The sequence below is a fragment of the Liolophura sinensis genome, chromosome 1 (assembly GCF_032854445.1).
Source record: "Liolophura sinensis isolate JHLJ2023 chromosome 1, CUHK_Ljap_v2, whole genome shotgun sequence".
Classification (NCBI taxonomy): domain Eukaryota; kingdom Metazoa; phylum Mollusca; class Polyplacophora; order Chitonida; family Chitonidae; genus Liolophura; species Liolophura sinensis.
The window spans coordinates 8,430,424-8,452,377 of record NC_088295.1 but is presented as its reverse complement, the minus strand read 5'-3'; the positions used below and the strand labels follow the sequence as shown (position 1 = coordinate 8,452,377).

The 21,954-nt window shown below is 38.8% G+C and overlaps 1 protein-coding gene across 8 annotated transcripts in view; it reads right to left on the bottom strand.

Annotated features, from left to right (window-relative positions):
• The window catches only part of LOC135461376 (RNA binding protein fox-1 homolog 2-like), a 56,523-nt gene that overhangs the window by 34,003 nt on the left and 566 nt on the right, over positions 1-21,954 (bottom strand). Inside the window, exon 1 of one of the 8 annotated variants that reach the window (XM_064738434.1) lies at positions 942-1,104. The exons of 6 other annotated variants lie outside the window; for them this stretch is intronic. In XM_064738434.1, the coding sequence (XP_064594504.1) occupies positions 942-971 (30 nt within the window). In that variant the 5' untranslated portion in view covers positions 972-1,104. Of the gene's footprint in view, positions 1-941; positions 1,105-21,954 lie in introns of those variants that run through there. One more of the 8 variants, XM_064738437.1, reaches the window with a different exon arrangement.

Genomic DNA, 21,954 nt, shown 5'->3' with positions numbered 1-21,954 from the left:
TTCAAAAGGCGTAACACCTGTAGTATTCTAAATTACAACTTTCCCTATGTGTTCTACTTGTAGTTAACGCAAGTAGCGTACAGGTAAGTCACACAACCAGGTGCAATTCTGCATACAACCTTAAACAGTGTACGGTTGGCCATGCAAAAACAATAGGTGAACTGAAACTATTTAAATGATGAGAAAGCCTGTCAACTTGTCTGTACAGAAAGCTGTGTAGTCCAAGCTGAGATCATCACCGGAAACAAAAGACTTTTGTTCTCGATAAAAACCCCTAAGAATTTTGCAGTAAAATTGCAATTTGCATAAGATCTACTGGTATATTCAAATACATATATCAAGTTTGTCGGAAGGTGATTTAAGGCTGGATAGACAAGTCTGGTTTTTCTCACATTAATCAGCACTGGAAAACTAGCATATAGAGGATGTGTAACCACATCACTGACCTATATAGAAACTCCTCACAGTTCTGATCCTAAATGAGTCCAATAATAATTATTCCAGAAGAAGCTAAGTGTTTATTATTCAGGTAAAACTGGTTTATACAAGTCTCCTGACAACCGGACCTAATCCCTCACAACGAACCATTTGACATCATCCGAGTACCACTACACCCTTACTTATTGAAGGCCAAAGAGAGAATACACCTTATTTATACACCTTGCATCTACACACTGTATACTTAAACTTCACTTTTCACACCATAGGCCATGTTTAGAAATTACATGCAGACTTGCTCATGTACAGGACGCATGCATCAATGCAATCAAGACACTGGAGGAAGCAACATTAGCTCTTGGCTAACTGAAGGGAAAGTTTGGGATACATATGTGTAACAGCAACAACTTCCTAAACTTCTCATTTAGACAGCAGCATCGCCACTCCAAAACTATGCTGTAGCACCTGGTACCTTAACAAAGTTTAAGAAGTATATACTTTACCAAAGGCTTTCCTGGTATCGCTGGCCACATTTTAGGTGAACACCACACTGGTAAGAACAGTTGAACTGAGTGAAAATGTGGAGGTTACTCCACCGGTTCAACAAATGGTGTATATACAGGGAGGGTAGGGCTGCGGGCTCAAAATGGCACAGGCAGAACCTTGTCCAATGGCAGAGCTAACTGATATCTTGACTGAATTAGTACCATCTTTGTCTTATAAGGGTCATGGTATAAGGTGAAACCCGACACTTGCCCGCCAAGTTTGCCAGCCACATTTCCAGAAACACATGTGGTAAATCCTTATCCCTAGGAACACTGGTAATAGGAGCCAATAGGGGAATAGCCCAGGCTCTCCTAAATACAAAATCCCAACATCAGTTCATTCACAGCTTCACTACACAGGGAGAAGTTACTCATGTGCAGGCATAAAAACTTGAGTGAACTGAGGAGTATTGACGAATAAAATAAACATTTTATAATCTATCTGATGTGGTGACAGGTTTTGAGGTATAATGTGCACAGAATGTTATAAATTCAACGCAGCTGTCATTAAGTTAACTTATAATGCATTTGTTCAGAGAAAACATTGGTTTGGCCAACTGAAAAATCAGCTGTTCTAAACATTACATGTAAGAAGCCTCTGAACTTGAAGGCAACATTTTCCCACTCCAGGCACAATCTCGTACTTCACTTAGTATCCATACATGTGTACATGTAGTTATCTGTGGAAAGAGTAAAGTTCCAGCATAAATAACTACACGTACTTATTCTGGTGTGTACACTTTTCTAGATTCTTGTGCATCATACTATATCTTTTCATGTACAAGTAATGACTTGTACATGAAAATTTTTTAATAATTAATCCCTACTGTATGTTATAGCTAATGGTGGCTTGAAAATGTATGATGAAAGGAACTTAAATGTATAGCACAAGTATGTTTTTACTACAAGTTAGCATTAAAAAGCAATTAACACTGACTGCAAACTTATATTTTTTCCCTACACTCATGCATTCAAATCATGGACACGTTAATTATCTCATATTTTTTTCATAGAAATTGCATGAATCTGACATGTTATCAGCAATTTGCAACACAGCGAAAACAACTGTAAGGGAGATTCTGTTATCTTCCACCCCAAAACATAAGGGCAACATGGTGAACACTTTTATGCATCACACCAAGTACGCCAAAATGGAAGCCATATTCAAATGGTAGCAGGTGCTGATGCTGTTGTTGAATGTTATGAAGTAATGATTTACACACTGTATCATCTTTTTTATTAGATTTGTGTTTTACATTGTACTCAGGAATTACATCACACCATCATATCACACTGAACAGGACTTTTCTCAAGAAGAAAATGTACAAGAAGATGAAAGATGGAAGTGTCAGTTTGCGTTTTAAAATTAAGAACATGATCCCCTGTGAACTTGGTACAAAACATGCAACTTACTGACAAAATAAATTTGATACCAAATAATTTAATTAACTCTTTGATTAACTTAAAACGTTTCTTAAGATTACTAATGATACTAATAATGTTTTGTAACTGATCTCCTGCATTCGAGTGACCTGAAAGGAACACTTGGGATCAAACTTGCTTTATTTTAGGAGTACCAGTTTTCCCTAACCTTAAAAATGGTTGAACACTTTATTTTGGAAATATGTAATAATCGCCTTTAGCAAATTACAAGTCAACACTAATTTTGGAAAAAAACTTAACGAGACAAGGCTTTTGTGATGGAACCCAAAAGCTGCAAAAGTTGTACTTAATCATAGTTCTGTGGGAGGAGATGAAAGTGACATTAACACTTAAATTATTATTTAAATAACCATTCAAGTATTTACATGTTGCAAAACATACCCATGTCTTGAAATGATCCCACACATTCCAATCTTCTCTGAAAACTTGCTGACCAATTTCAAAAACTGGGTACATTTGTAATTAATAATCATGTCCAATCTCAATATAATGCTATAATACTGAATATGCAAACTGAAAGGAGCAGACGACACTTGGCCAATGATTGACAAGGCAGAAATTGACATCAATGCCAGGTGTTCATCCACAATGCTCATGCTGGAAATGTGAACAGGCTGTTAAATGTATGTAAAGTCTACTATGTGAGTAAGTTCAAGAAATACATGTCTACACGTGTATATATGTCTTACAAATGAAATAAATATTCTGTGTACATATACATATCTCAATGGAATTATCTCTCATTATTTAATTATAGACCGGCAAACCATTTTACGTAAAAAATAATTATTGCACAGCTACTATGTGTTTTTGTCCAAACATCGTTGATAGACCCACATGTAGATGAATGTTTACTTTTTCAATAAATATTCATGGCTTGATAAAATAAACAATGAAAACAATATGTAGAGCTGTGAGCATTTTGTTAGCTTCTGTTTCTTAGAACTTATTTTCTGGCTGTATCCAAATACAGCAGCTACAACAAAATCATGGCAAATACACCTACATGAAATTACAGTTGAAATGCTTGCATACATACATGTACATGTAAACATGTATTTTTTTCATAAAGTCTCAGGGATCAGTCTACCAGTCTTCTGGACAGACAAAATTTAATTTTTTAATTGCCAAAACTGGTGACGTTAACCAAAAACGGATATGAAAATGCAAAAAAGAAAAGAACAGGAAATGAACTGGCAGAAATGTCAAATGTGTTTTGCACTGGCATTTATAATATACTGGCTTAACCATGTATTAATGGAAGAGTTGTATTTATACTTTCATGTACACCACAGATATGCAGTTCTATACATATGGACAATTCTTCACATGGGAACAAGTTATGTTGTTTGCATCTCAAAAACTACAGAATTCATTCATGCGTCTACGGTCATCATTAAGTCAGAACTGATCCCCATGGACCATCATCAGAGTCCTATGTAAAAGGCTGTTGTCTGAATCCGACTCGTATTATCCTGCACAAAGGAGCTACTTAGTGAAGCTGAAGGGACGTACTTCATCCCTGCTTCGGCTCCGGGATAACTTTGGCAAGTCTTAATCCACAAGCTCTACATTATTGATCCAAACTCTAGCAGAAGATGGCCGGAGTTTCTGTATGTGTATCTATTCCTACTCTCTACCATGATAGCAGGACGTGGCGACATGAATCCTCTGACTCAGACAGAACATCACATCACAGGCAATCTATTCACAAGGAAAAAACTTCTCCCTTTTGCCAAGGAAGATGCCATGTCGATAAGAGCTAGCTAGCCCTCGTAATTCGCAAAATATGTGACATGTACCGCAAATAAAACAACATGCAGATGTCACAGAAATGTATATGTTCAGTAGACACTGTGGAGAAACCTTGCTGGCTACAATTGACACGATCCCGATCAAAGACTATGAAGCAGGCTGAGCTACATGGCAGAGTACAATGTAAAAAGTTACAGGGATATTGACTTGATCATTCTCATTTCTTTTTTCTCAGAATGATTATCTTTGATCTGATGTCAGGCCTATAGCTACATTTAAGCTATCACTGGTCGATTTCAGGTAACTGTTGGTAATGGTTCAGAATGCTCCAAGCCGATACGTAGATCAAGCAAAATACTCCTTAAATTTTGCTAAAGAAAAGAACAAAAAACAAAATAAAAAACAGTACAAACCTTCACATCTTTTTTTTTACCAATGATGTAATGTAAAGAAGAACACTGTCTCATGTATGCACAAATACATGTACTTGTGGCATGCCAGCCTAAAAAATGTTTTTTCTAGAGTTTGACCATTGGTCGTCTCTAAATTTTTTTATTTGAAAAATGATAACATGAAATTACATCTACCGTATGCACCGTCATGATTACATCTTGTTTGTATCCCACGTGGAGTTTTTTTGGACATCTGATGGACGCCCAGCAGCTACATGTAACAGAAGCCAGATTAAATATAACTGCTTGATTTATTTACTTATTTGTTTTCCCAGGGGATAACCATGGCCATCCGCAGGTTGCTGACAGATCTTCTTACCTTCTGTTAGAGAGGGCTTTTTACATAAAACTACTGTACATGTGGTTTGGTTTGGGTTACTGGGTGTACACTCCCATTCATATTTTGACAGCCGTTACTCCTGTAAATCTACATGTTAGTTTCTGGTACATATACACTCAGTTTGAGTCAGAATATACACATATATGTATTACATACATAATATTGCCTGTGGAAATGGGAACTGTGTTCAAATATGATCAACTTGAGAAGCAATTCATGTGATATACTATATACAAAATCATAAACACGTTTAAAATTTTCATCTGGTAAGTGTTCTGCGTTAACTACATGTTCATGTAAAAAATACTGCAATTTCTTTTTCTAACATCAGTGTATTTGTTCATACATGTATATAGATTCAGTTGTTTCGTGATAACACTGAGCAGACAACTCCTGTCATTCTTAAACAAACCACCATGGAGTTGTGCCCCCTGAGCAATAGCATCCTAACAAACACGTGTAAATATGCAGGATATCTTAGTTGAGTCAAACTTCATATTCTATACAAATTACAATTTACAGGACATCCCCAAAGAACAGCTTTCTGATACAAAGTTTATCATTAAAGCATATACTTCTGCCATGTGAAGTCAGTCTGACATTTATTCCTGTCCAACCCATATGTACACATCCCACACATATGGGTTGGTGTACCGTACTGAAAAGCTTTGTGTTCTAGAAGATTACACACTGGAGTTCATATCCCACAGGTCCATGTAACAGTGTACAGGTTCATACACTGGCAAACAACCAGCATTACCTACATGTACAATACACACATATTCACATCCTGGAGGAGTCATCGACTCAATCAGCTAATAGAAGGCAAGTCAGGGACACAGCCTATTTGCACAGGAGCTGAGGTAAAGGTCAGGGGATGAGGGGTAGGGGTGTGAGGTTAACTCAGGACAGACAAATCTGCTAACACAGAGGCACTCTGCCCATCTGTAGCCTAGCAGATATTCACATACTTTCTCTGGAATCTGAACTTCCTTAACAGACACATGGATCTAGATGTACATGAACTACAAAACTGACAAAAGCTAGGCTCTCTCCCGTGGCCCACAAATTATGCATTCATTGATCTACAAGTAAGGTAGAAGCCACTCCAATAAATACAATTCTAAGACTGTTTAACTGGCTGTTTCCCGGATGGAACTTCAGAAGGTGGCAGACTTTAGCCCGTCTTAAAAACAAATGTACGCCTTTGACAGGTTGCAATTTTTTTTGCCCATGATAAGGTGCCGTAGGTCAGTCATAACAATAAAAAGCATGCAAACATGTTGGCAGAAAATGGACCAGGTAAGTGTTCACACGTTTCATGGAAGATTATGTTGTTGTTGTTATCTCTATGTCAGTAAACGTGCATTTTATTTTCAATTTAGATGAATAAAAAATGACACTTCAGAATTTCAACATATATGCTTCTTACCCTTAAATGGCCCTGGCAATTTGGCCAATTATCAGTATTCTATGCTATAACATGTATGATACAACAAAGAGAAACTTTGGCTGAAATACATGTACAGTAATTTTATGTAATCTTCCACTTTAATACATCAAGGTGATAAGTCGCTGAAAATTTCATGAAATTATAGACTTTTGGGTAATTTATTTTATGGCCATTATCTAAGGTGGATAGCAATTATCGCTAGTTCTACCAACTTATTACATAAAAATAATAAACAGAAATCAGAGAATTTGTTTTTCCCTACAAGGTATCAGAACACATTTTTTCAGAAGGGTGAAATTGTAGGTCATTTTAGGTCAAGTTATGTAATGTTTGTAATAGCTCATATTCATGGCTCATTCACTGCACATTTTTGAAGAGATTGATTACCAGCTACTACGCATAATATCAGTACTTGGCACAGTCACTCACAGCTGCAGTCCTCAACAGAGTGTACAGGGCATTTCAGTGGCGTTGGAAGCAGTATGGCCAGTGGAGTCATGGCCGTACCACTTTTCATCAAAAAAAATAAAAAAAACAATAAAATAAATCAGAAGTAAAGTCTAAACAATTTAAGTGAAGGCCAACAAAATGAAGCCTCCTACACACACACACGTGTGCACTATGGACTGTTAAGCACATAAAACTACAATGGTTCCATGTGAAGAATAAACACCCTGTAAAACGATTTTTTTGCGCTGGGAGAGTCGACTGATGAGGGTACCACTTTTAAATTGCTTCTGACCTGCCTGCATTTAGTCCCACAACTAACCCAGAATCCATGTAATCACATAATCCATCTATCTGTAGCAATGGCAAAGCCACTGTTACAACTCACAACGCCCCTCCTGCTGATTTCTGGGTCACAACAGTCAGCCCTTACTACATGAAGCAGGGTATTACTAAATAAGATAGAAAAGGGTGTGCAAAACCAAGGTGCACATTATTCTTTCATTTCTAAATATATGGTTAGTACCCCTCCCCAGATAAAAAAAAAACTGATAGTCAGTTAGGAAGTATTTGGGTGTGTATCTAATTTCCTGAAATACAACACATGGGTACAGACATTAACACACTGTATCATGTATATCAATGACATGTACTTTTCGTTTCATTCTGTGGATTGGGTCAGAGTTCTACCTGACATATGCATACATGTACCTGAATTAAAATGAAAAATCAGTCCCAATGGGTAAAACAAACCCTCTTTCTTGTTCATGCTTCAGACTCAAAATACAGGCAAGTGAGCCAGCATAAAACCAAGTCTTTTGTATTTAAGCAAAAAAAAAAATCCTTTTTCCACAGAATTCCAGGATCTCTTTTGAAATGATTGCACAGACATCTTCTCTATTCTAAAATGAACCAATGAGTTTTCCAGATAGGATAAAACAAATCTAACAAATCCATAAAAAACAATCCCTGTAGTACACAATCAGATGACAAATCACATTTACCTGTGTCTACATGTACATGTAGCTGTGTAACTGTGACAGCTGGGGTATATGTTGTGATCTCCTCTCTATTGTGATCTGTGAACTGTGAACAATTGCTGGTTCTCACCAGGTTAACATCAGACCACATTAAATGCCTTCTTACCTCTGTGTCAAGGTTAAGCCCTTCTGTCCTCAAGTCTTCACACTGTGACAGATGGTCAGTGCACTCCAGGTATTAATCCAATAGGTATGTGGCTTAAAGATCCCTCTCACTGTCAGGTACAGGTATATCCCCACTGATGTGGCTGATGGGTGAGAGGTTACCTGGGGTCTATCACACACATAACTGCTCTGGCACAGGTAGAGTCCCCACAACTTTGGCCAGCTATAACCCACACTCCTCCTCACAACTACACCCTCAACACAGAGAAGTTAACCAATACAATAAACTGTATGCTTCTCTTTATGCATTCTGAAAACACCTCAGCACCTTGTCAGTTCAGTGGGCTCCTCATTTAGCGAAATTCCTCTTATATATGGCCTCACTTGTCACCTGTCTTACACTGAATGACAACCCAGCCTATTGCATGCAGACCCACTGCACCAAGAGAATTCCAGCACACAGACCCTGCCAGCAGCTGGGAAGAAGGGTCATTCCTCAGACCTGACTCAGGGCTGCAGATTCAGTGTCACATAAGCCAGATATTGACAGAGACGTGACACAGAAAATAGCCCTCTACTTGGCAGCCTCCAACACAGAGTTTCTATATTTGTGCATGCCAAGCCTAGCCAATGTTTACCTAAGGGGAAAAAGGATTTGTGACAAGTTTACAACCTTACCTCAGCCCTATGCTCCTGGTGTTCTCCTCGGCAGGGGGTATTAGTGATCCCTCACCAGAAGGCCTGATGGTAAATGACTGATACTGACCTTCATCTCCCCTCACTGCAGGTAATATACCATTACCTGTGCACAGTCTAGCCACACCTTTATCCAACTATACATCCCACTATGGCAAAACAATCAATCTGCCACAAATCTCCAGCTAACAGTCGAATCAGTTTGCCATGAGAGAAAAAAAAGAAAGTAATCAGAGATTCCTTTGGCATTTTGTTATCTATTTCAGGTAAATTATGGCATCACTTTCTTCGAACTATTGTCTGGGTAGAATAAGGAGTTGTCAAACAATGCCCCTCTCCACCTTCCCAACTACTTCCGTGGTGCGATTGTACAACAAGCACATAACCTGCAGACGGGCGTGGTTTTCCCCTGGGCTCTGCCTGGTTTCCTCCCATCATAATGCTGGCCGCCGTCGTATAAGTGAAATATCTGTGAGTAAGGCGTAAAACACCAATCAAGTAAGTAAGTAAGTAAGTTACAAGAGCAAGTTTACAAGCACATATGCATACATAAAACAAGTCCTCCATATTTTTTGTAAACAAGTCATCCATATTTCTGTAAACAATTTCAATTTTTTCTAAAAATTATTTGTTTTCTATAGTGAGATGGATGCATGCAATCTACATGCATACAGTTACCAGTACAGATCATATGAGAAAAGATGCCACACTCCATCTTCACTTATCCAGATAGAGTAGTCTCCCTTTAATGAGGCACATGCCGTTTACAACATGCTATGGTCTGGTCATCATCGGGCAACCAATGCCACAAAATCATGTTGCATGTACACCAGAACAATTCCTTGACTGATTCACAGACTGATTGATCATGGTTTAATGTCATTTTAAAATGCTGTAAATATGGAAATGCACCTATATATATATATATATATATATATATATATATACACACACACAAATGATGAGAGTGATTACTTCCACTGATTTCCATGTACGTTGTAAGTCATGACACACATATTGTACATGTACATCATAAAGTGTACCTTAGATACACATACAGTAAGCATAGACAATCTTTGTTCATCTAACAACCTTTACCAATTTATAATTGATGTGTCGGCGATGCATGAACCTGCACCGTGGTGCACAATGCTGGCAGATGACAAGCTGACAACAAAAGAGGTTACCCAGGCCCAGAGTGCTTCATGAGGAAATTGTTGTTGGTACTGTTATAAACAGGATATTCCCTATTGACATTTGACAACAGTAAAGCCGTGAGGCTTTGTCCAGTACCGGGATGGCTTGGATACAACATCAGCAGAATTACAACTGCCACTGCTCATTCATAACAATGAACATCAAACAAGTACATTGGGGCTAGAAATTAACACTAGTCTGCTGGTCAAAGGCTACTGCGATTTTGATGGGCCAGCTGAGTTTAAAAAGCTGTGGTCAGACTGGCCTGTGATCTATCAACATTTAACTTTGCAGTTACGACCAGTAATCATCTAGAAATAATCATCTAAAAATATGGCTTTTACTAGCAGCTATACATTTAGATGAAAATGAAATTGTATATCAGTTTGATTAAATTCTCCTTGAGTCACGTGTAACTGGATGACCCGCAAAGATCGAGGAGGATCATTTGATTTCTTGTACTGAAAGTCACCATGTCCAAGAGTATTTCATTCATTGACTGTTTTAATCATATTTTAGATTGAGTGGCATACGTGTGTTTTGTTTATTTGGACTTTTGTTGGCAATGAGTAAGGAAAAAGAAGAGGATTGCCATATTTGCATTTAGGCGCAGTCTGCCGTGAAGCACTTGGAGCTGAAAGTACACGTATGCCGTATAAATTGTCTCTGCTTGTGAGGCATGAAAATGCACAGGCACGTTTCATCATAGAGTCCTTGTATTCAACCCTATCTGTAATGAATAATTGAAACAGTTGGAGTTTCCGATACAAGCATGTTTTATAGAAATCAAGACCCTCTTGGGGGCTGACAGCTTTTAACATGTCTGTTCTCTCTGGCCGATCGGTCATTTCTGGCCACCCAGGGGAGATAAGTTGCCAATATTCCTCCTAATGGCCGCATATCAGGGGGAGATCAACACGTACATATGCAGGGAGAGTAGGCAGAAATCTGCTTGTGTTAGCAAACTTGTTGGTCACTCACACTACATCTCACTGGGTTACACAGAAGTAAAACTTACACAACAGGCCACACTCGCATCAATACCCACAATTAAATATTTACACTGCTCCCACAGCACTGCACAAACTGATATAAAGCAATCTCAGACCACAGAAAAAGCCAGAGACAACAGTCACTCTCCATCAATGGAACTCAGTACTGTGTTGGCAACACACACATGCATAAGGGTAAATAGACAATCCAGGTATGTTAATAACTAACTCTATATAAACATATACAGAGATATACAATGAGCAATCGGCCATCAGACTGCAAGAATTTTCATTAACCAACATCTTATTGACTAAATGAGGTAAGGATGTATTCTATTTTATTTTTATTTGATTGCTTGTGAATGCCATAACAGGTGGGGATTTAAACTTGGGAATAAGACTCAATAAAGCTTGATTTCAAAAAGCAATAATTTATGCCGTACTAAAGAACATTTCACTTAGACAAAGCCGCCAGCTTTTTGGTAGGAGGAAACCAGGTAAAGCCCGTGGGGAACCCACCACCATCTGCTGGTTGCTGCAAGAGCTTCCTACGTTCCCTTGTATGCAGTATTGACACGAGTCTGATTCTGTCAACATCAGTGGTGCAGTCACAATTATGACAATGAATCTATTCCAACCAGAGGATTATGAAACAAAAGAACATTCACTGCTGTTTGTGAAAAAATTTAATATTTTGTTTAATTTTTAAAAGATAAACTAATATCTCCAGTACAAAGTAGTGGGGTAAGATGGCCATGAGAAGACCTCTGTCGTACTGGGACATAAGTCAGCTGTATTATTTCAGGTTTTGAGGAACCTGCTGGATAAACCCAACCAGTCACTCATAGCACAAACACTGTGGTTGAGCTGAGACAATAATTACTCAGTGTAACCTGAATTTCCTGCCAAGGTCGCTGGGACTTACAACTGTGACCCCCTGATAAGCGAGAAGCAGGAAACAATGACATCCTGACAACAAGCATGCACAGTCCCCACCCCTAAGCTGTGCAGGACCCATGTGGACCATGCCTGAGGAACCCTATGGACAGAGTCTGGCCTAAACAACAGGGCAGGTTTCTGAGAGGGAACACTGCATGTTCAGGATGAACTGGTGCCTGTACAAGCACCTTGTGTAAATTATATACACTTTACACACATAGAACTATCCACTATACATTTCACTGTATCTGTATGCTCTGTGCATCTTTTAACATGCTTTACCATGTATGTGTACTGCATTTCTCATGGATACATTAATTTTTCAATGTCCTTCTTTCTTTTTTCCCCTATCCTCATGAAGCATGAATATTGCGAAAGCCACAATTAAGTCTCAGACATACACTGCCAGAATACTGCGAAACTGACAGCTGAAAATAACTGCAGTTAACTCAGTTGTCTCTGGTCGCACATGTCAAAATCTGCTAAGACTACTGCAACTACATGTACTGGAAATTTGCCCTCACAGAACCAGGCTGGACTGTTAAAGTTCTGCAAAATAGGATTTTCTGTAGAATTTTTCCAAAGGATCCCGCAAAAATTTATTTGGTATCGGTAGCATCCAGTACAACCCATACAACGTGATTACAGTTCCTAGTCAACCCATGAAAGTACTGCAATACCCCATAAAGTGAACACATCTGTCTGCACAAAAGGTATTTGTGTGCACATGTAAGTATTTTCATGTATTTGAATATATCCATCATCAAGACTTCGGAGATATACATGTATAAGATGCATGTACACTGTGAAAATATGTGATAACACCTGACATCAGATCTGACAAACCTTCTTTACAGCAAACTGAAAGCTTTCTTATTCACTACCAACATTGACATATCTATTTAGAGCATTGAGAAAGCAATGGTTGCAAAACAAGACAAACATTACTGGGAAATCTTCAGAAATTTCCTACAAGGCAACAGTTCCTCATTGCAATCATATTGGTTCAAGGTGCAAAAAATAGATGTTATTTCATTTCACTGTGTTTACTGTGTGTGTGTATGTAAGCTTGGGGTTTTATGTCATACTTATGAATACGAATTTTCAGTCATATGATGAGGAGGAGTCATCAGGTGTATGTCCACATACTGTCTCCTTGTGGCAGGGCAAGTCCATGCTGCCAAACTGCTGCTGCCACTGAAGTATCATGTCGAAACCACCCAGTCTGACACCGGGCCAACCAGCCTTGCTTCCTTTCTCGAAACTTTCATCAAAACTGAGGATCACAGTTGGCCAACTTGTCCAATTTGATTATCAAGTGAAAAGTAAAGAAAATAACTAAACAGAATACAAGTTTGAAAGTATTATGGGTGTAACAAAGCATTGACTTGACAAGTAAGTCTGGCAACATATTTCGGTGAATTGTTTGTAGAGAAAACGTTTCACAATACCATACCATGTAGATATACATGTATGTGCTATCTATATCATAGTATGTGAGTACATTACTAGAATGTAATCACAATGGTGAGAGAACCAAATTCAGCATTTGAAAGGAATTTATTCTTTTCTGCTTACACAGTGGTGAGCTGATGGAGAAGTCCCTCTGAAGTCCTTAGGGAGGGGAGAAAAACGAGGCTTTTACAGGAGGGGAGTAAAGCCTAGCACTTGACATGTCAGCACTTACAAAACATCTCAACACACTTAAGTCAGTCCCAACATTCCCAGTGTTATTAATAGGGTCTCAACTTAAAACACTAATTAATTGCTGGGTGTTCACCTTCCTTTTACATGTAATGGCCCTAGGCTTAGAAAGAGGGCTGGATACAGAGGGACCCTCCTGCTCAATCTACATGTTAATGTACTGGTCGCTCAGATTTGGAACGAGGTAGCTGGTTTAATCCTCTATCACTCAGACCCAGCCCCACTAATGCATCAAATCGATCTCTCCAAAGGGAACATATGGCTCTGATGGTCACCCGAGAAATTTATAGCATCTGTGGATGTTAAAGCTAAGCCATGCAACATGAACGCTGATTTACACTTTGAGATGCATGAGCAGCCTGCTCAGAAGTACATTTCAATAATGTGGAGGGTGGACGGGTTCTCAGCTTTCAGCATCTGCCTGAACTGAAGTGCTACAGATAAGACACACTTGTACTCCCAAGATAAACTTCCAGTACTCCGACGACATTTACAATCCAACTGTTTCCCATCATGCCTTCAAGGACAAAAACGACATTTACAATCCAACTGTTTCCCATCATGCCTTCAAGGACAAAAAGGCAACTAAACCTAAGACTAAGGCGACCATGTATGAATCTGCCAATTCAACAAGTACACACATGAAGTATTTTTAAGACATGGGCTCGTACAAAGCACAAGGAGAGTCCTACACTTGTCCATGTACAAAGCAAAAGGAGAGTCCTACACTTGTACATGTACAAAGCACAAGTAGAGAACTGCATTTGTACCAGTACAAAGCACAAGGAGAGTCCTACACTAGCACATGTATAAAGCACAAGGATAGTCCTACACATGTATGTGAACAAAGCATAACGGGAGTCCTATACTTGTATGTGTACAAAGCACAGCGAGAGTCCTACACTTGTATGTGTACAAAGCATGAGAATCCCACAATTGTATGTGTACAAAGCACAAGGAGAGTCCTATACTTGTACATCTACAAAGCATGACAGAAATCTGCGATGTACTAAACTTCGATTGCTGATCTTAATCCTTTTATTCACATGCTTTTGTGTAACTGGAGCAGTTTCTTCCCACATTCCCAGACCCTACAAAGGTGTGTAACACTTGCAAGGTACAAGAATTGCAAGGTGCCTGAACTCTTAAAAGTAGGCTGCCGAGCTGTATTTCCATGTCTAGCACAACCAAGTTTAACTCCTTGATTATTGGTATGGCACTTAATGTTAATGATTAGGCCTACAATGATGTGTCCATTGGCACCAGATTGGTCTTAATGCTGACCTATTTGATATTGTGCTGCCTCACTGCAACACTGTGTCAACCTACCTGCCCTATCAGGGTACCCTCCAACCTGGTTGACACTTACCACATCTCTCTCCTCATGCTCATTATTAAATGAAAGAGTACCTGGACTGCCTATTTTGTAGTCTTTTAACCTGGCTTATTCCAGGTAGAATCACAATCTCTTGCTTACCATGTGCATCCTTACTTGCCAACAAAATTTTACTTTCATGGCCAGCCATTTTGAACCCCTACATGTAATTTTCTTGGTTTTGCCACAAAAAGAATTTACTCTCTCTTGTACCAAGGCACAAAAAAGCCAACTTATACACGTACACATGTGCACAAGTTCAATGGAACAATAATTGCTTGCACTTTATCTATCCAAAATACTATTAGTGACTTTGCTTCAAATTTTGAGTTGAAAGGCTAAAATGTTTCAGTTGACTACACAAAAAAATGTTCAAACTAGAGGGAATTAATATATATAATCTGTTTGAATTGTTAAACAGCCTTTAAATGAATGTTTTTGACAATTGACATCCACTGATTCACCGAGTCGACCCATAAAGTTGCAATCAGCTAACCATTAATGGATTAACAACACCAAATGCCAAAAAAAAAAAGCAGTCTGTACGGTACCTGAATTTGTGTCTATGAGTTTAACAAGTTCAGAAACTTTGTTTGTGATCAAAACAAGGTAAACAGCAAGCAAACTGCACTCTACTTCTATATACATTGTAAAGGAGATTTAGGAAATGTGGGTGTGAAGCATTCAGTGAAAGGGTGACAACTTTACACTGTTGTGGGTAGTGGGGGTAAGTGCTATTTACATATATTACAACCTTTTCAGCAGGCGTTTGCTCTCCTTTAATAGACTTCCCACAACTAGACTGTTATGATGTCCCATGAATGAAGGAAGCGTTAGGGTTAACAAAGAGCCCAAAAAGCCCTTTACAGGTGGGGAGTGTGTTGAGACTAGGACATTAAACCCCACTCACACAGAACACACACAGCATACATCCAGGGCACATGTACATCAGCAAGAAGAAAATATACCCTTTCTAGTAGAACTAGGCACATGAAGTGTTGCAACTGTGCATGCACATTTGTCACAGTGATTATCCCACAACCGTGTAAATGAACACATAGACCCCTAATCACATGCAAATGGTTGAGCGAGTTAAGAGCATACATCTACTACATATTCTGCAGTAAACCTTGACTCACACATGCAAATGTACAAAGATTTCTGTAAAAGACTTCAAAATTAGGTTTACAGAAAACTGGAGACAGCAATATTTTGGTTCTCAACATGTATTTTCCACTGAAGAAATCTGGCAATGTGGCAATGGAATGAACACGGATCTGTGCAAAAGCACATTTACTTCTGTACCTTGTATAATGGCAGCAATTCGGCCAATGCTATCCCATTAAAGGCAAGACACACTGGACACCGCGTCTAAATACAGCCTGAACAACAAGCACTAGGATATGGCAATATTTACTAGGAAATTATGAAACAGCAAGGCTGTGAACAGCCTATTTGCCCAGTCCCGAAATCTGATCAAAATCCAATTACTTAGAGAGTTAGCAAAACCATCATGAGCATTGATAAATGCTTAAGCCAACACGATTATGGCTAGTTCTATTTATTCCTGCCTGCTTCGCGTAAACCATTGGAAATTGCCTCTCTGACTGATCTCTGTATCCCTTTATGCAAGGTTTGATGCTGATTTACCACCCTAGGCCCTTATCAAATGCATCACTGGTTTGGAGGGCCACCATCCAGCAGAATATCTACTCCCTGCACAGTACCAGCTGCTTGTCTTTCTCTGTTGATTACTGCATCCATGGATGCACAATCAATGCTTACTGATATTCATATGCATGAACTTGTCACCTGTCAGCATCAGCAATGCACATGATAGTTGTACTTTTGGTTTGACACTTTACATGATTAAATGTGTTGGTTTGGGATTAATGTTGTGTTCAATGTTATATGACAGTATTCAGTATTTCATCACACATGTTCTGTACCAGCTTGACCCCTGGTAGTGCTGCCTCAATGAACCCCCATGCTGAAGACACTGGTGGTCGAGACAGGGCTCCACTCAACTACAACATACTGACACTACAACCATTATCTGGCCTTCATGACATTTAATACAAGCACTTTCAAGGCTTTCTCAAATTATACCAGTTGTGAAACATTTCTTATCTTCAAAGGCAATGCATGATCTGCATTAGGATGTTAGACTTGACTTTCGTCTGAAATAAAACTTCATTGATCTCCCAAGTTGAAACTCCACATCTCTAAAGAGCCCAAAAAAGTTTGAAAATTTACTGATAACAGATCTTTTAGACAATAGCACTTCTAGTAACTAACTTAGCTTTAAGTACCAGGTACAAAAAATGTTGTTAACAAATATAAATGTAGAACTGTTGCTTCACAGTCATGTTTAACATACAGGCATGCACGCCACTGTCATGTACATGTACCTACATTGCTTTCCCTGCTCAAGTTTCAAATGAAAACAAGCCTTATAGGTTTTAAACCGAGCAGCACCAAACTGCACTTAGGAACTGAGCAGGTCACGACAAAACACCAATCCAGGCCACCCAGCACCAATCGATAATATTGGAACTAACAATGCTTGGGGTGTCTAATTTTGTCATGATTTACAAACACATGGACAGAGGATAAACACACCTGAGCTGGGTAGCCGGGTGGGCCTCGGGCTTGGCTTATGATGCATAATGGATGGTTCCAAGCGAATGGATGTAAAATTTGGCTCCAGAGGGCACTATACCTAAACCTGTGTACATTCCATGTACATGTACTACAAAGAGTATACTCCAGTGACACTCACAGTCTATCCTGGATAGGTGACCAGTTGTCCGGGATAGTCAGGATCTCCTGAAGTGAACCCTGTACATATCAACACCATGGACAATCGCACAGATCTAGCATGTAGAATCTGCTAAGTCTGTCCACCCTTTACATATGTACAATGCACTGTATGCTGCATTTACCAGAACCAAATGCAAAGGTAAAAAAAAACAAAAAAAAAAAACAGTGTCTCCGATTGTGGGTATTTATATTCCACTTTATCCAAATACAAATATGAGACAATTTCAAAATTCTTTAAAAGTACCAGAAACTTGCAAGTGGAAAATCTTCTGAAGGAATTCCATCTCGAAATGTGATGTGAGAAAAGTGAGAAATTCACCGTACAAAGTCCATTAGGGCACCTTGACACATGTTGGCTAGGGCCTAGAGTATTATCACAAGCACAGGTAAACAATTAATGCAACTTAACACTTTTCAATGCATTACTGCAGGACCTACATGCAGTAGCATGAACACTGTTGCATACCCACACCTGTACATCACAGTTCCATTTCATTGCCAAATCTTACCACCTATCACACTGTGTTAAACATTTTATACAGCTCTGCACCCACACATAAATGTAAAACACCTCTACACTTCTTTGAAGTCATTCTTTTTTGCGACAAATTTACCCCTTATTCTAACTGCAATTAACGTAATGCAATAATCCGAAACATACTAATAAACCAAGCATTTATATACTACATTTGTGTGTAGATCCCTTAATGATCTTCAGTGTGTATTGCACATATAAGCAATTCCAATGTTTGTCCAGTTCCTATACCAGAACATATATGAAGTTTCAATGTACATGTACAAGTATCTGTCCATGTCAGTCAGCACCATGTATTATCACTTGCCAAAGCAAACTGTACAGGCATCACCGATGTTCAAGCCTACTTTAACACACATACATGTACATGTATATCAAAGAATTGCTAATAATCATACACAAATGTATCATGGAAATTTTAAAAAACATAGAAATGACCTGTTCTCTGAAACACATTCAGAGGTACAATATACAGGTGTAACCGTGTTTCTCCACAGCTGGTGAAGCTATCACAATGGAGGAGACTGATAAACTAGGTTTGCAGTGGCAGAAGCTATGCAATGTTTTCATATGTATACCCCTATAATACCTTCTGTACATCTTCAGCCCTAGTAATTGACATCATGATTTATGCAAACCTACTGACCATCATCTGTCAACTGCTTGTACTTGGATTAAGGCCTGGCATCATTATGGACAGTGTGCCGATGTCAGAATGTTGTAAGATTGTGTTTCAAAAAACACTTGTTAATTAACGCTACATTTAGACTGGTCCGATGACAGAAGAAACACAGATAATATTGACGAGTTAGTTTAACCTGGTGCCAGGACAGGCTACCTAGTAAATGATGCCAAAACTTTTGCAACCTTCATGTACACATATCTACATGTAGGCATTCTCTGTACATATACATGTGCCCTACCTGTAATTCTTCAACCTTTACCACTGCCTCTGCAACCAATATTTTGAAACATCCTGAGAGAACTTTGGGATGTAGAGAAATAATTTGCACAGTTGTACGTTCTATCCTGCATCTTTAGTGCACAAATCAGTCATTTTAGTATCACTTTGATAATGGTAATTATTTTCAGTCTTACTGAAAAAAGTGCATCAGAGGTCGAAAAGGTTGAAGATTTACTGTTACCACACCCACCTCCCCCTCCCCACTGACACACGTGTGCATGTGTAAAAAACCTTGTTGCTAAAACAGAAGGGTTTGTTATAATGGGGCACAACGTAGGTTCATAATCTTGACTCAAGGAGACAAATCTTGACTCAAGGAGACAAATCTTGACTAAGAGTAAACATGTTGATCCATAGGTCATCTATTGTATAGCGTATGCATGTACATGTACATGTGCAGTTACTCTCTCCGACAGACATAGCTCTGTCCCAGCCTCGTAACTAGGTTACTGGTGTTGGATATGAGTTCTCTAGCCCAACCTGTGGCTACAATTGCCCTTCTAGCACCCACCTTGACCCAAAGGAGACAAGAGTTTGACCTGGCTAAGTTGTTATCGCTGCTAGTACATACCAAGCTTATGGCAACACTTGAGATGATTTGAAGCCTGGTCATATTTAGAGATTTATCTCTACACACTGATATCTAACACCTACAGAATATGCTACAACATGCCTTCTCTTCCTACCGCTAAGCACATTTTTGTGTGTGTGGGTGGGGTGGGGGGGGGGGGGGGGGTATGGGAGTAAATAAATTATACTAGATCACAACGAATTTTCTTTTGGCTATCATTTTTAGTAACCCAATTATTCATCACTGTTACACTCTACTAATTCATTTATTTATTTGATTGGTGTTCCACGTCGTACTCAAAAATATTTCACTTATACGACGGCCGCCATTATGGTGGAAGGAAATAAAAACACTCTAAAAACTATACCTGAAAGTTTTGTGCTGGCATGTACATGTATGTAAATAAATTGTGACCAATGTTACATGTACCTTACTCTTACATGTACATGTAGGTAATAGTCTTGTTTCAGCGACAAAGTGATCTATACAAGAAATGCAGATTGCATCTTGCAGGTTACAAAAGAAAACATGCATACGATTTACAACATACAAGATGTAACCTATTGATAATTGTTGTAAATTTTTACAACAATTTTTTTGTATACTGATAAGGGTAATGTAACACTAAAAATTGAGTTTCTCTTATGTTACAATACATATTCAAGAACTACAGTGTTTGTCCCGACAGACACTATAGTGAGGATGGATAAAGCATTCCGATCAGGGTGAAAGCACTCACAGTGTATAACAGTGCACGGGGAGGTAGAAGGAACTGACGTGACTTCAGCCACAGCTGTGTAACCTGTACCATTCGGCGAAAGCGGGGCAGTTTTGTATCTGGATGTCATAGCCATCACCTCACATCCCTGTCAATAACCAGCCCCTGCCTAAAGACGTGACATGTTATCACTGATCAAACAATAGAGCAAGAACACTTCACTACAACCATGTCTTAAGTGGAAACATGTCATTCCTAAATGTCATATGGCACATTTCATTTGCAGTGAATTGGGAAAGTCACAACATAAATGTCATATTATGGATTGCCATTCTATACATCTAGACACTTATTGTTTTTTTTTACCCTTTTATCCTTTCCAAATTGCATTGTAAAAACAGTAATGACATCAGTAACAAACTGACATGCACAGTACCATTCCTTAACTGTCAGTCAGTCAGTCAGTCAGTATGATTTGAATAAGTTTAAATATTTGGCTATTTAGAGGTTTTACTCAAAACCAATTCAGGAAGAGTTATACCATGCTATACATGGTGTTGTGGATATGAGCTTTCGATGAGTTGTACCAATCTATACATGGTGTTTTTGATATGAGCTTTCAAGAGCAACTGCTCCCATCATCAGATACGATACAAAAATAATGTATGATGTTTGATGTTATTGTATAACATGTCTGAATAGTTGTATTTAAAACTAATGTAAATACATATGTTAATTACTTATAGGCTTTCTGGCATAGTTGTGCAAATAAACTTTTATTTATGTTTCATTTAGGTACTTCTTAAAAATTAAATTTAAATTCGTGAGCATTTTGACATCATCCTTAAGTGTTACAGCTTATCACTGTTGTGCAATGCAGGTAGGATATTTTTCTTAACAGTTTTGAACTTCTCGTATAGTACATATAACATCTGTACTTCTAACCATTACCATGTACAGACATATGTGAATGTATTTTATCAGTGTTGATGTTTGATGACCTATACACAATCAGAACATGCTGAATCAATGACAATGGGCAATGAAAGAGGCTTGGATGGGAATGGTGGTGCTGAGATGTAGCAGGGCACACGATCTGGAACAAGCAGCTGAATGCAAATCAAAAGACCCCACACAAGTGAAGTCAAGCATGGAACGAAGCAAATGTTGTCAGGCTAGGTGAGGTGTAAAATGCAGCAGAGGAAATACATCCATTTTGGCTATGTGTGTTCACAGATTTAACGGCGATCACAATGAAGTGATCAGCTGCCATACTTACTGACAGATGTCCACTCACACAATGGACTCAGGCTGTGCTATCGGTACATGCTGAAGGTCTATGCTGCGTAAGCCTACACTACGCTTAGTTAGTGGACCCACCCACCAGCTGGGGAGCACATATCCGTGTGTGACAATCAGTGA